Raw genomic sequence first — 13,154 nt, 5'->3', positions numbered from 1 at the left:
GTTAAGTTATGAGCTTTGATAGTTTGTGTCTTTCAAGGAATTGGTACATTTCTTCTAAGGTATGGAATTTATTCCTGTAAAGTTGTCCATAATTTTTATACTTATTCTTGTTTTTGTCTTATTACTGTTTTTTTCCCTTACCTTTTTATATTTGCACTAGCCATAGAGATGTTATTGCTCTTATTCTTAATGTTGGAATATGTATCATTTCTGTCTTATTCTACCTCTGTCTGGCTAGAGGGTTGTCCTCCCTCCCTCCCTTCCTCTTTTGAAAGGACCAACTTTTTTTTTTCTTGAAGATTTATTTATTTTAGAGAGAGAGTGAACATACAAGTGGGAGGAGGGGCAGAGAGAGAGGGAGACAAACAGACGCCCTGCTGAGCAGGGAGCCTGATGCAAGGCTTGATCCCAGGACCCTGAGATCATGACCTGAGCAAAAACCAAGAGTCAGGTGCTTAACCAAGTGAGCCACCCAGGCACCCCTCAAAGGACGAACTTTGGATTCCATTGACTTTTCTCTGTTTTCTTCTATTTTATTCCTACTTTTTATTTCCTTTCTTCTTACTTGAAGTTTTAACTTCTTTTTTTTTTTCAAGATTTTTTTTTTTTAGGTAGAAGCTTAGATCTTTGATTTTAAATCTTTCTGCTTTGTTACTATAAGCAAAATATATGAAAATTCATAAGATTGATAAACCCCCAGAAAGATGATCAAGAAGAGAAAGAGTTACAAATGTCTATTACTGAGAATGTGTAGGAGATCAGGACAGATCCTACAGCTATTAAAAAATGTTCAGAGGATACTATGAGTAATTTTATGCTATAAAATTTAAGTGTTGAGTGAAATGGACAAATTTCCTTCACTCCCAGAAAAAAACTTAACCAAAGCTCACAATAGAAAAAAAAAATCAAAATAGTCCTGTTTTCTTTTAAAGGAACTGACTTTGAATATAAAATCATCCTAAATGAAAATTGTTGGCCCAGCTGATTTTACCTATGAATTCTTCTGAAAACTGAAGGAAGAAATAACACCAGTCTTATACAAGCTCATCTAGAGAGTAGAAAAAAGGGAAATCTTTCCAACTCATTTTATGAGGACAGCATAATCTTGATGCCAACTTTATCAAAATTTGATAAAGGAAAATTACAGGTGGATCTTGAGAGACAACAATTTAATAAGTGGCATAAATGTAATCATAAAGTTTATAAATCTAATATCATAAAATGGAATAAAGCAAGGTAGCAAAAAGAATATATCTGTGTCAATAATAATATTCCAAGAATGCAAGGGTAGTTTAATATTAGAAAATCTCTCAATGTAACTTACTAATTTAAGAGAGAAAACCCATACAATCATCTCAATAGATACAGAAAAAGGATTTGATAAAATTCAACACCAATTCATGATAAAACAGAGTTGTCAATAAAATAAGGGTAGAAAAGAAATTCCTTGTCTTAACAGTGTATCTACAAAAACCTACAGTTAAAAGCATTATACTCGTTTGGAGAATTTTAGAAATATTTTCTTGAAAGTCAGAACAAAGAGGATGTTCTATATTACCACTCCTCTTCAGCATTGTATCAGGACTCTAAGCAGGTCATTTAAACTTGAAAAGAGAGGAAATCTAAATGTCTGTATTTACAGATGTTATTAACTACATAGGAAATTCAAGATACTAATACTAGAACTGTTAAGAAAGTTGAGCAAAACTTCTGAATCCAGGATCCATATACAAAACAAATACAGTTTCTACACACCAGTAACAAAGCACTTCAAAAATGTGATCTAGAGAGGTGCCTGGGTGGCTCAGTCAGTTAGGTGTCCAACTCTTGATTTCAGCTCAGGTTGCGATCTCAGGGTCATGAGATTGAGCCCTGCATCTGGCTCCACGTGCAGCAGGGGGTCTGCTTGAGATTCTCTCCCTCTCTGCCCGCCCCACCCCTGATCTTTCTCAAAATAAATAAATAAATCTTCAAAAATGTGATCTAGAGATACTATTCATAATGGCAATAAAACTGCAGTGAACTTGGGAGTCAGTGTAACAGGAAGTGCAACATTTCTTATGGCAAAAATTACCTAAATGAAAGATACTAAATATGACTTAATAAATGGAGAGAGATACCATGTTCACGGATAGGAAGACTCAGTGACAGAGTTGTTAATTTTACTTTCAAATTAATCATTATGTTGAATGCAATCCTGTTCAAAATCTCAAGATTTTTGTGAGACTTGATCACCTGCAGTTGACCTTTGAGCAACATAGGTTTGAACTGTGTGGCTGTACTGATACATGGATGTTTTCAATAAATATAGTACTGTAAATGTATCTTCTCTTCCTTAGTAGGCTTATCACTAAATTTTTTCAGGTGTCAAAAGTTTGACTTTTGGATGGATTTTTGGCTCTGCAGGGGTTTGGGTACCCCTAACTTCTGCATTGCTCAAGGGTCACCTGCAGTCCCTGAAATCATATGGAAGAACATTTTGCCTAGAAAGTTTTTGAAGAAAAGCAGTGTGGAGTTATCTTACCAGATAAGACTAGTTATAAAACATTAGTAATTAAATGTGTTTCATTAACAGTGGAATAAAAAAATAGATAAATACAAAAGAATTTGGAGAGTCCAGAAATTACAAACTCATGTATGGCAACACAAATGTATGACAGAAGTAGTAGATAAATTGTGCTGAGATTGAGAGCTTGGCTTATCTAATAGGAAAAGTAAAATTAGGTGATTTTGCCCCACATACAAAGACAAATTCCACTTGTGTTAATAAGGCCTAGATATAAAAAGCTGAACTTTAGGGGCGCCTGGGTGGCTCGGTCATTAAGCGTCTGCCTTCAGCTCAGGTTGTGATCCTAGGGTCCTGGGATCGAGCCCCATGTTGGGCTCCCTGCTCCGCAGGAAGCCTGCTTCTCCCTCTCCTGCTCCCCCTGCTTGTGTTCCCTCTCTCGCTCTCTCTCTCTCTCTCTCTCTGTCAAATAAATAAATAAATAAAATCTTAAAAAAAAAAGCTGAACTTTAAAATCTCCAAAGAGAAATTAAAGGATAATATTTTAATGAACTCAGGATAGGGATTTCTTAAGCATACCATAAAATGTATAAACCATGAATAAAAACAATAAAATTGACAACATTAAAATGAAAAACTTTCATGGTTAATAAAGGTGAAAACAGGGGCGCCTGGGTGGCTCAGTTGGTTAAGTGGCTGGCTTCGGCTCAGGTCATGATCCTGGGGTCCTGGGATCCAGCCCCTATACCCTTGGCTCCCTGCTCAGCAGAGAGCCTGCTTCTCCCTCCCCCTCTGCCTGCCGCTCTGCCTACTTGTGCTCTCTCTCTATCTCTCTGTCAAATAAATAAATAAAATCTTTAAAAAAAAGTGAAAACAAGCCATAGATAGGAAGATAGATTAGCATAATCAGTTAGAAAAACCAAAGTATTCAATAGAAAAATGGGCAAAGTAATAGAAAAACAGAATATAAAACCTGAATGACCAGCAAACATTTTTAAAGGATGTTCAACCTGATGATTTGTCAGGATCATGCTAATTAAAATAACTGAAATATTTTGTACTCATGAGTTTGGCAGAAATTACAAGCTCTGTTAAGAATTGGTAAGGATCTAGAGAAAGAGGACTCTCATATACTATATAAATGAGCAGAACCACTTTTGAAAGGAATCTGGCTTTTTACATTCCTCAAATAACCTGCAGAAGTAAATACTCTACCTCCCAGCAATTCCATTTCCTGGCTGTGTCCGAAGAAAAACTTTTCCAGAGTTCAGGAGAGCTCATTTGAAAGAATGTTCATTGTAGCATTGTTTGTAGTGTTCAAAATTGCAAACAGCTGCATAACATAAATGAAATACTGTAGAACAGCTAGAATGAATGAAACAGAGCTGCATGTATTGATAATAATAAATCTCAAAAATCTGCATGGTAATGAAGTATCAAATTCAGGCTGCCAGAGGTTAGAGAATAGGATGAGTGAGGAATGGCTGGGGGGTTCAGGACATCAGAAGCAAAATACTAACATTTGAGAAAACAGTGGTGGATACAGTGGTGTTCTTTATATCAGGCTCTTTAACCTCTGTGAAATTTCTGTGATGACAGAAATCTCTAAATGTGCTGTCTGAGAAGGTAGCACTTGTAATGTGGCTGGTGTGACTGAGGAATTGAATTTTTAATTTTATTAAAATTTAATTTTAAGTTAAATACCTGCTTGTGACTCATGCCACTGTGATGAACACTGATGCTCTATGCTTTTTAGTTAATAGTGACCCAAACCTATAGTTATTTTATAAAAAAGACCTATTCAGTGACTTTGCAGTTTTGCTCCCTTGCAAACTCTTGGAGACTTGCTTATGAAGTCATTAAGTACTGAGAAATGGGTGGCTTAAAACGGGTGTTTTACAGATTATTTTTCTTTTTAAAATTTATATGATTCCTGACCGACTAGATAATTAACGTTCAGAGTATGAAAATATGGAGAGTAAGGAGTCCCTGGTTTCTGAGCATCCTATAGTGAGATTTTAGATAGTAAGGGTAAGGATCTACGTTGTAACATTGTTTTGGGGAAAAACTGGAAATAACCCCAATTTCCATTAATAGAAGAGTGGACCCAAGAAAATGTGGCCTATTGGTACAGTACTATTCAGTGCTTAGATGGAATGAAGTAGAGGTGATATTCAGATATTTAACTAGTATAGTACCAAAATCAGCCAGTAAGAATGGCATCAACCATGGTCCTTCATTGTCTGCTGTACGTTAATTGATGAACCCCCAGGAGGTCCTTGGGGAGTGGCTTGGGGCAACAGCTATTTAATAATTACCCTAGAAGTATTCATTTTAAGAAATGATTAGTACTCTCAGAATTTGGCGTACGTGGTAAATATTACTTTTCTTCTATGTATCAACATGGGAGGTTACAAGAACATATTGAGTGAAAAAAAAATAAGACGCAAATACCTATGTGTGCTAGTGTCCTAGGGCTGCCATAACTAATTACTGCAAACTGGACGGCTAGAAACAATGGAAATTAATTGTCACAGTTCTGGCGATTAGGAGTTCAAAAGCAGGGTGTCATCAGGGCCACGCTTTCTCTGAAAGACCTAGGAGAGAGGTCTTGCTCTTAGTTGCTGGCGGCCAGTGCTTGGTGTGTCCTTGGCTTGCAGCTTCTGTTCTGTCATGGCCTTCTCTCACGTGGTGCCCGTTTCTGTGTCTCCCCTCCTCTTCTAGGGACACCAGTCATAGTGGATTTAGGGTCCATACTAACCTACTATGACCTCCTCTTGGTTATATATTTATGAAGACCCTGTTTTCAAGTAAGGTCACATTCACAGGTTTTGGACATGAATTTTGGGGGACACTATTCAACCCAAGACACCATGGTATTGTTTTTATAAACTAGCAAATACACAGAGGAATCCTAGGTTTTGGAGGGAGCGTGTGTACATATAAAGCATTTGAAAGGGACTGGAAAGGTACATACTAAACTCAAGATAGTGGTTGATTAGTGGTTGATGGTGTACCCCCTTTTTAGGGGAATAAAATGGGATTTATAATCTAAAAAAATGAAAGGTTAACAGTTAATGTCAGTTGTGGGAGTATGGAGGTTAATTATGCTTTGCCTTTCTATGCGTACTTGGTTTTTTAAAAGAGTTGACATTACACAGTATGTTACTGTACTCTAGCATACAAACATTTGGAAGAGATACATTCAATAAAACCGTATCTATATGGGGGGCAAAAGTTCAGGAAAAGACCTAGAACAAGTAATTCTCGTATCCTTTTTGAGAAGGAAGACATTTTCAGTTCCTTAAGGGGTTTCCTCCTGCATATCATTTGAGTTAGTTGACCATGAAATTGTATAATCAGGATACCAATCTATGACTATTAAACTGTATGTCTTGAGTATCAAATACAAGAAATGGGGAATTGTTCTTGTAAGAGCCAGTTAAATAGGTTCTAAATAGGTCAGTAGCTACCAAGAAAAATTTTCTGTATGTTGCCCATTATGCATTGATATCCCATGGGAAGCTGTGTGAGCTTTATAACTAGTTACTTATAATTTTTCTTAAACACAACCAGAATTCTAAACAATGATACATTTTTCACAGGAAGAAAAGAAAGTTTTATGTAAAGACTAAATTGGATTTCTAATTTTTATAGTAACATTGTAAGTTTACTATGTGGATACCATTTAAATATTTGTTGAATGTTAAATGAATAAGACTGCTTTAATTCAAAACATTTCTTCCATCCAGGTATATAATTGACACACACAAGCAGATGTTAAGAACTAATGATCTCTGTTTCAGATAAGGATGGCTTACGATAATTTATTTCTAAATAAAGGAGCTGAGAGAGGAGAAACTGAACTATACTCACCTGTGTGACCTTTTAAAAAGACAGAGACTTCTCTTACTAGTAAAGTTGCCTAATGAGTATCCTGTGTTAGTATTTACTTGGAGACTTAAGAGCATTGGTTCTAAAACTTTTTGGTCTTTACACTTAAAAATAATTGAGAACACCAAATAGTTTTTTTCTGTGGGTTTTAGTTCTGTACATTTACCATATTTGAAATTAAAACTGAGATGTTAAATAATCAGGTCATTTAGAAATAATAGTTATTGTAATAAACCCAATACATGTTAACATCAATAATATATTTTTATGAAAAATAACTGTTTTTTGCCAAACAAAAATTTAGCAAGAAGAATGGCATTTACATTTTTGCCATTCAAGAGAAGGAGAATAAGACTCTTATTCTCCTTCTCTTGTTAAGAAGTCTTCTCTTACTAAGAAATCTCTTTAACAAATTGCCTTAACAGAAGACTGATAGATTCTCATGTCTGCTTCTGTATTAAAATTGTTACACTATCAGCCATGTTACGTAGCGCCTGAAAAACTCAACTATATACTCATGAGAGAATGAGAGTGGAAACTAATGTTTTGGTACTATCATGGAAAATAGTTTTGGCCTTGAGAATTCTCCACAAGTGTCTGTGGGACCCCTACAGGGTCCCAGGACCACATTTTGAGAACTGGTGCCTTAGAGGGTAAGTCAGCAGGACTGAGCACTTCACTTCTTTATAAAGGTTCAGCTGGCAAAACCCATTATTTTGAATATTTTCAACTGTCATTTGTTTTACACATAGGTTATCTCTTCTACTTGATGACAGCCATCCTTAGTTATGAACACAGGGGAATGCTTATATGTTACATTTTTTACCTCACAAACAATATTCAGCTACCATGTAGTGGGCATTTGCAGCATGCCAGCCTCTGGCATGAGCGGAGACTGCAGAACAGGTCAGGGTTGGGTTATTTGTAATGGGGGGTACTAGGTGACATGGGACTCTTGCCAGAGAGTTGAACTGAGTGAAAATCTATCGCGGGGGCACTCGTTTGCACTTGCATCTTTACTTTTTTTTATTCTTCTGGTCTGTTTCCATACCCCCTTTCTCATTTCTCATATTATTTGGACTTTTTTGGTGGGCAGATTTACCAGAGAAATGTCTATTTTAATGATTTTTTAGAAGAACTGAGGTACAACCATATTATTTAGACTTAATTTTATTTTTCTGATTTCATGGATTATGATTGTGGTTTGTTGTTGCTTTTGGGGTTTGTTTGGTAGTCCTTATTCTCCTTCTCTTGAACTCCTTGATCTGTCATTTACTGTCGTCACAGTGGAGAGGATGGGCAGCTAAGTACATACATGTGTGGTGGTTTGTTTTTAGTGGTGCGTGAGCAGTTCATGTTGACTCTTGGCATACTTCCATGTCTTTGTTTGTATACTTGTGTGGTAGTTTCTCTAGGTATAGAATTCTAGAATCATAATCCATTCCTCAGAAATGTATGGACATTGTTCTTTTGTTACACAGATGCTTGGGATGAGTAATCTAATGTTAGTTTGCTTGTCTCTCTTTTGGTGATAACATAATAAGATTTTATTGTATCCTGTAAATTCAGAAGTCTTACCAGAATAAATTTTACTTTTTTTCATTATTTCTCCTCAGAATGTTGAAACTTTTTCTTTTCCTCAACAAAACTTTCTCCTATTACTAATTTTTCTGTTTTCCTTCTAGTCTATACTTTCTGGAACTTTTATCAAGTAAACATTAAGTCTCTGCTTTTCTCTCATACTTTGTCTTTTTGCCTATTTATTGCTATTGTCTGAGAGAACTTTTCAATTTAGTCTTTCAGTTCACAAACCTGCACTGTCCAGTTTTTGTCTCTCTCTGATGTCCATGTTACATATCTACTGTGGAACTGCACCAGCTTAAGCTAGAAAACAGATCTTGCTTACTGCGGCCTGGAGGTGAGCACCAGAGCTACCTGCTCTCAGTAGCCAGAGCAGAATGTGGTGCGGATCTTCTGGATCTTGACTTATTTGTGTTCTTATTTTTTCCTGAACACAAGTATGAAGGTTTTCTGTGGTTGTTCGGACAGCTCTACTTTTCAAGAGACTCCTCAGTTTTCCTATTTTCACTTTTTCCTATTTTTCTGTCTTGCCTTTGTGCTGTCCGTTTTTCAAATATATCTTTTTGTGTACTGATGTTTTCCAGATCTCTTTTCTCTTCTAGTTAAGAAGGAAGGAGGAAAAAGAAGTGAACATCTTAGCACTGTTTTGCTATCTTGAAAGTCTCACAGTTCACTTTTATACTGTTTAACTCACCTTCAGAGCAAAGCCATGGCTTATCAGAGATTGAAGACATGGATAATCCTTATTTCCCTAAAGCAGCCATATTTACTTAAATTTTTCTTCCCCATTACAGATATTAAAAAACATTACTTGGTATTCAGAACGAGTTTTAACTGAAATTTCACTGGGGAGTCTTCTGATACTGGTTGTAATAAGAACCATTCAGTACAACATGACGAGGACAAGAGTAAGTATTCCATAGCTATTTTTTTTTATCTTTATGCATATAGTACAATCAGGCCTGTAGTTTAAAGCAATCTCAATATTTAGAGTACTAACATTTTTCTGTAATACGGTAAAAAAAAATATATCAGATATGCATATAGTGACTGAAATACGTGATCCTAAAGTAATGTATATAGTGTCTGTTTCTTAATATTTAATAGATTGTGTGGATTAAAGATATTGTACATGAAACAAAATGGGCAGTGGGGCATATTTAGATAAAAGATGTCTGTCTTTGCTAGATCAATAAAACTGATTTGCCTGCTAAAAGCAGCAACAACAAAGTGTGTGAAGATATGAGCACAAGGAAATATGAATTCAAATGGAAAAGAAAAGTAGAACAAATACTTTAAAGAGTAAAAGGAAAATTTTAGCTGGATTGTATTTGCAGTATCTGGGAGCAAATTTCAGTTCCGCTCGATAGAGAAGCAATATACAGAATTCATAGCTCAAAGAAGTGGTCAAGTTTACTACACTGTTTTCAATTATTTCCCTCAATGAGGCTAATGTTGGATACATGTGCACAATCTTTTATCTTTTATCTGAAGCTCTAGGAGTCAGACATGCTTAAGAATGGAGAATTTGTTGATTTTAGAAAGATGATTGTGGTATATATGCTATAGTCTATGTAACCGTGAGGTTCTGGAGCGGCACACTGTAATAAATATTAATATTTCTGCAGTGAAATACTTCCGATATCCACCAGGAGAGGGATAAGGAAGAACAGAAATAGCAACATAATCTTTTGCACCAGATGTAACTTCCAAATATGTGGTAAAAAAAAAACCCCAGACTTTTCAGGATTTTCGAATTAAGAGAAAAGGGATCGTGAACCTGAACTTTCTAAAAATCAGGGACAGTTGAGTTTACATTTGCTTCCAGTTAACCTTGCTTCATATGTAAAGAAGACTTGATCTGTTTTCACCCTTCTGTTTCCTTACAGGACAAGTACCTTCACACCAACTGTCTGGCTGCTTTAGCAAACATGTCGGCACAGTTCCGTTCTCTCCATCAGTATGCTGCCCAGAGGATCATCAGGTAAATCGGAGCTTTAAGAGAAATACCACATTTCGCCTTTTGGCTGACCCAGTGGCATGGGCACTGTGGTGGTCCCTTTTTAGTGTTATGCACAAAGAATATCAAATTTTCCTGCTTAATATTTATCACCTTCTTGTTTAGTTGAAAATACCTTGTCCTGCTTTGTTTTCTCACCCAATTTCTTGATCAAAGTTAATTGGATTTACTTTTCTGTCTTTTCATAAAATCTAATTTTAGGCTTTGTGTGTTAGCATTTTACAGAGGAGCAGGTATATTTCTTTGTAACGCAAACTAAATCTTCACGTATTTGCAGAGCATCACATTACCCTTTTAAGAGAGGGTAGCTGTGTTTGTTTTAGAGACTTCTTTTCATGGCTTTATGATTATATTAGTTTCCTATTACTGTCGTAACAAATTACTATAAATTAGTGTCTTAAAACAGCCCATATTTATTATACAGTCTGTAGATTAAAAGTTCCACACAGACTACAGTCCAGGTGCCATAGGGCTGCATTCCTTTCTGGAGGCTCTAGAGGAGAACCTTTCCCTTGCCTTTTCCGGCTGCTAGAAGCTTCAGCCTTCCTTGGCTCGCGGCCCCTTCCTCTGCAGGCAGAGCCAGCAGCAGTGAACTGTTGAATCCTCCTCACACCTCATCCCTCTGACCTCCTCATCTGGTTCCCCCTTCCACGCTGGGGATCCTTGTGATTGCCTTGGCCCTCTCCGGGTAACTCAGCGTCCGTGGCCGAATCAAACCGAAGGGTCCCTTTTGCGATATAAAGCAACACATCTACAGGTTTGGGGGGTTGGGAGGTGGATATTTTGGGGGTAACCATTACTCTGTCTGCCACAACATCACCAGAAACTCCTTCCTGTCCCTTCTCCACCCTTTGCCAAAGATATGCTCTTTAAGGGTAGGAAACCTATTAACAAATGATGAAGGAATATCGTTTGCAGGGTTTTTTTTGTTTTTTTTTTAACGTGTGGGTTCTTTTTGGTCTTTAGGTAGATTGTCGTAGTGGCTCTCAAGTAGAACATTTGTTTTGAAGGTCAGTGAAGTCAGATTGTTTCTTTTGGGTCTTGTTTTTGGGGCACTGCAGTTGTGATGATTAGGTCTTGTGTTGCAGTCATTGGTGCTGATCGCAAGTCCCCGTCACTTTTAAACTCTTGATCTCACTTTCCATCCATTGGTTAGAGATGCTTATTGACCTGGCCTCATCTTTAACAGTTACTCAGCATTAACTTATGTTCTTGGTCTCTATATTTATCCTCAGAATTTAGCAGAGGATATTTCCAGTGAATCACTGTTTAATTTAGGTCTGGTCTTAATACTATATTGGATTACTTTTTGGGTTTGTACTCGAGTGATTATCTGTTTGACTAACTTCGTACTAACACTAACATGATCACTTAAAGCACACATAGTATCTCCTCATAACTCCGAATCTTCCCGGTGTTCTGAAGAGTCTTTAGTTTCTAAATATTAATTTTTGTTACTATGCTGTAGTTCAGAGATTTAATGAGAGAGATTTAATGATACTGTGCTGTTTTGCGGTCTATTTTTGTGTGTATGTGGAGCTTCATAATGGCTTGGTGAAGGTTTCAGTACAGGATTCATTTTCCTCAACGGATACACCAACATTTGGCCTGTTCAGTATGAAATTGGCAAATTAACTGGTTTACAATTTAAGTTCTGATAACGTGTCAAGCAAGATTAAATAAAAATTTTCTCAGTATAAGAGTTGAAAAGCAAAGCACTGTGCCCAGTTTTCTATCTATGATGAGTAAAGCAGAAAACCAATTGTATTTGGAGAAATAAGAAACAGAATTTAGAGTTGTGATTTAGGAATATTTAGGTCAAGTTTATCATCAATAAGGAACACTGCTTTACTTGATGTTAATGGAGTTTTATTTAGCATTGTATTAGTGAGGAACTGTGTTACACACTGTAAGGTATATCCAGATTAGTTGTAAAAATTCCTGCCCTCAAGTAGCTTCTACTTCAGTAGCTGAGATAAGACAAGAACATACAGGTATACAGCAGAATGTAGTAAGTACTAGAGTGAGAGAAAAACTCCTCAGGTGAGGGTGAGTGTTGGTTCAGAGAACGGTGAGATCACCTTTTCCTGAGAAATCAGGCAAAGTAAGTAGAGAGAGATGACTCTCGAGATTGGCCTGATGAGAAAAAGCACCAACCACAACAAAACAGAATGGGAGGGAGTGTGATAAAGGGCATTCTATTTAGAAAATAACCAGTCCCATTCAACTGGCATGTTGTGGACCTGTATAGGGATTAGAGGAGAAAGCTTGGAAGGAAAGCTGGGGCCACCTTGTGGAAGGTGCTTAACTATTAGATGCACAGTTTAGAATAATGGAAGGCGTTGAGAGAAAAGAAGGTCTGATCTTCAGTAACAGAAAGGAAACTGTATATGAATGAGTTGTAAATGGATTTTAAAAGAAATAGTTGAATGTAAGTTTCTGGCTTCATCAGTCTCAGCAGATGATGTTAGTATGCTTCATTTGTCACCCGGAGGGCCGGGCAGTTCTGACAAGTTTCCGAGTGCTGCCAGCGCTCCTGGTTCAGGGGCCGCATCTGAGCAGCCCGTGTGGACTGGGACATCTTCACCATCCAAGAGAGGAGAGAGCCCCTGTTAGAAACGTGAGTGTCAGCCCAGCTTTAGACCTGCTGAATCAGAGTCTTCATCTTAACAGGATCCTCAGATGATTTGTATGCATGCTAAAGGTTGGAAAACACTTTGAGTTCGGACCTGGAAATCAAGATTTATCCCTGTAGAAAACATTTCCTTTAGGGCGCCTGGGTGGCTCAGTTGGTTAAGCGACTGCCTTCGGCTCAGGTCATGATCCTGGAGTCCCACATCGGGCTCCCTGCTCAGCAGGGAGTCTGCTTCTCCCTCTGACCCTCTTCCGTCTCGTGCTCTTTGTCTCTCATTCTCTCTCTCAAATAAATAAATAAAATCTTAAAAAAAAAAAAGAAAACATTTGCTTTGAATTAGAAATGGGGGCCAACTTTTTTTTTCTTGAGGAAACTCATTTTCTACTAAATGTTTGTGTTCAGGGTATAGGATTGTAAGTATGATAAGGAATGCCTAACAAAAACTGTTTAGAGACACAGATTTATTATAGCAGTACAGCTCAAGATTCACCAGATGCTCCAGTAACTCCTTCAAGTGA

General features: G+C 37.1%; 1 protein-coding gene across 1 annotated transcript in view; it reads left to right on the top strand.

Moving 5' to 3' along the window:
- The window catches only part of DYM (dymeclin), a 340,650-nt gene that overhangs the window by 136,646 nt on the left and 190,850 nt on the right, over positions 1–13,154 (top strand). Inside the window, 2 exon segments of the mRNA XM_027576031.2 lie at positions 8,776–8,889; positions 9,871–9,965. Of these exon segments, the coding sequence (XP_027431832.2) occupies positions 8,776–8,889; positions 9,871–9,965 (209 nt within the window).

This window comes from Zalophus californianus, chromosome 14 (genome assembly GCF_009762305.2).
Source record: "Zalophus californianus isolate mZalCal1 chromosome 14, mZalCal1.pri.v2, whole genome shotgun sequence".
Lineage (NCBI taxonomy): Eukaryota > Metazoa > Chordata > Mammalia > Carnivora > Otariidae > Zalophus > Zalophus californianus.
Note: the sequence above shows the minus strand (reverse complement) of the source record. Positions and strands in the feature narration are given on the sequence as shown.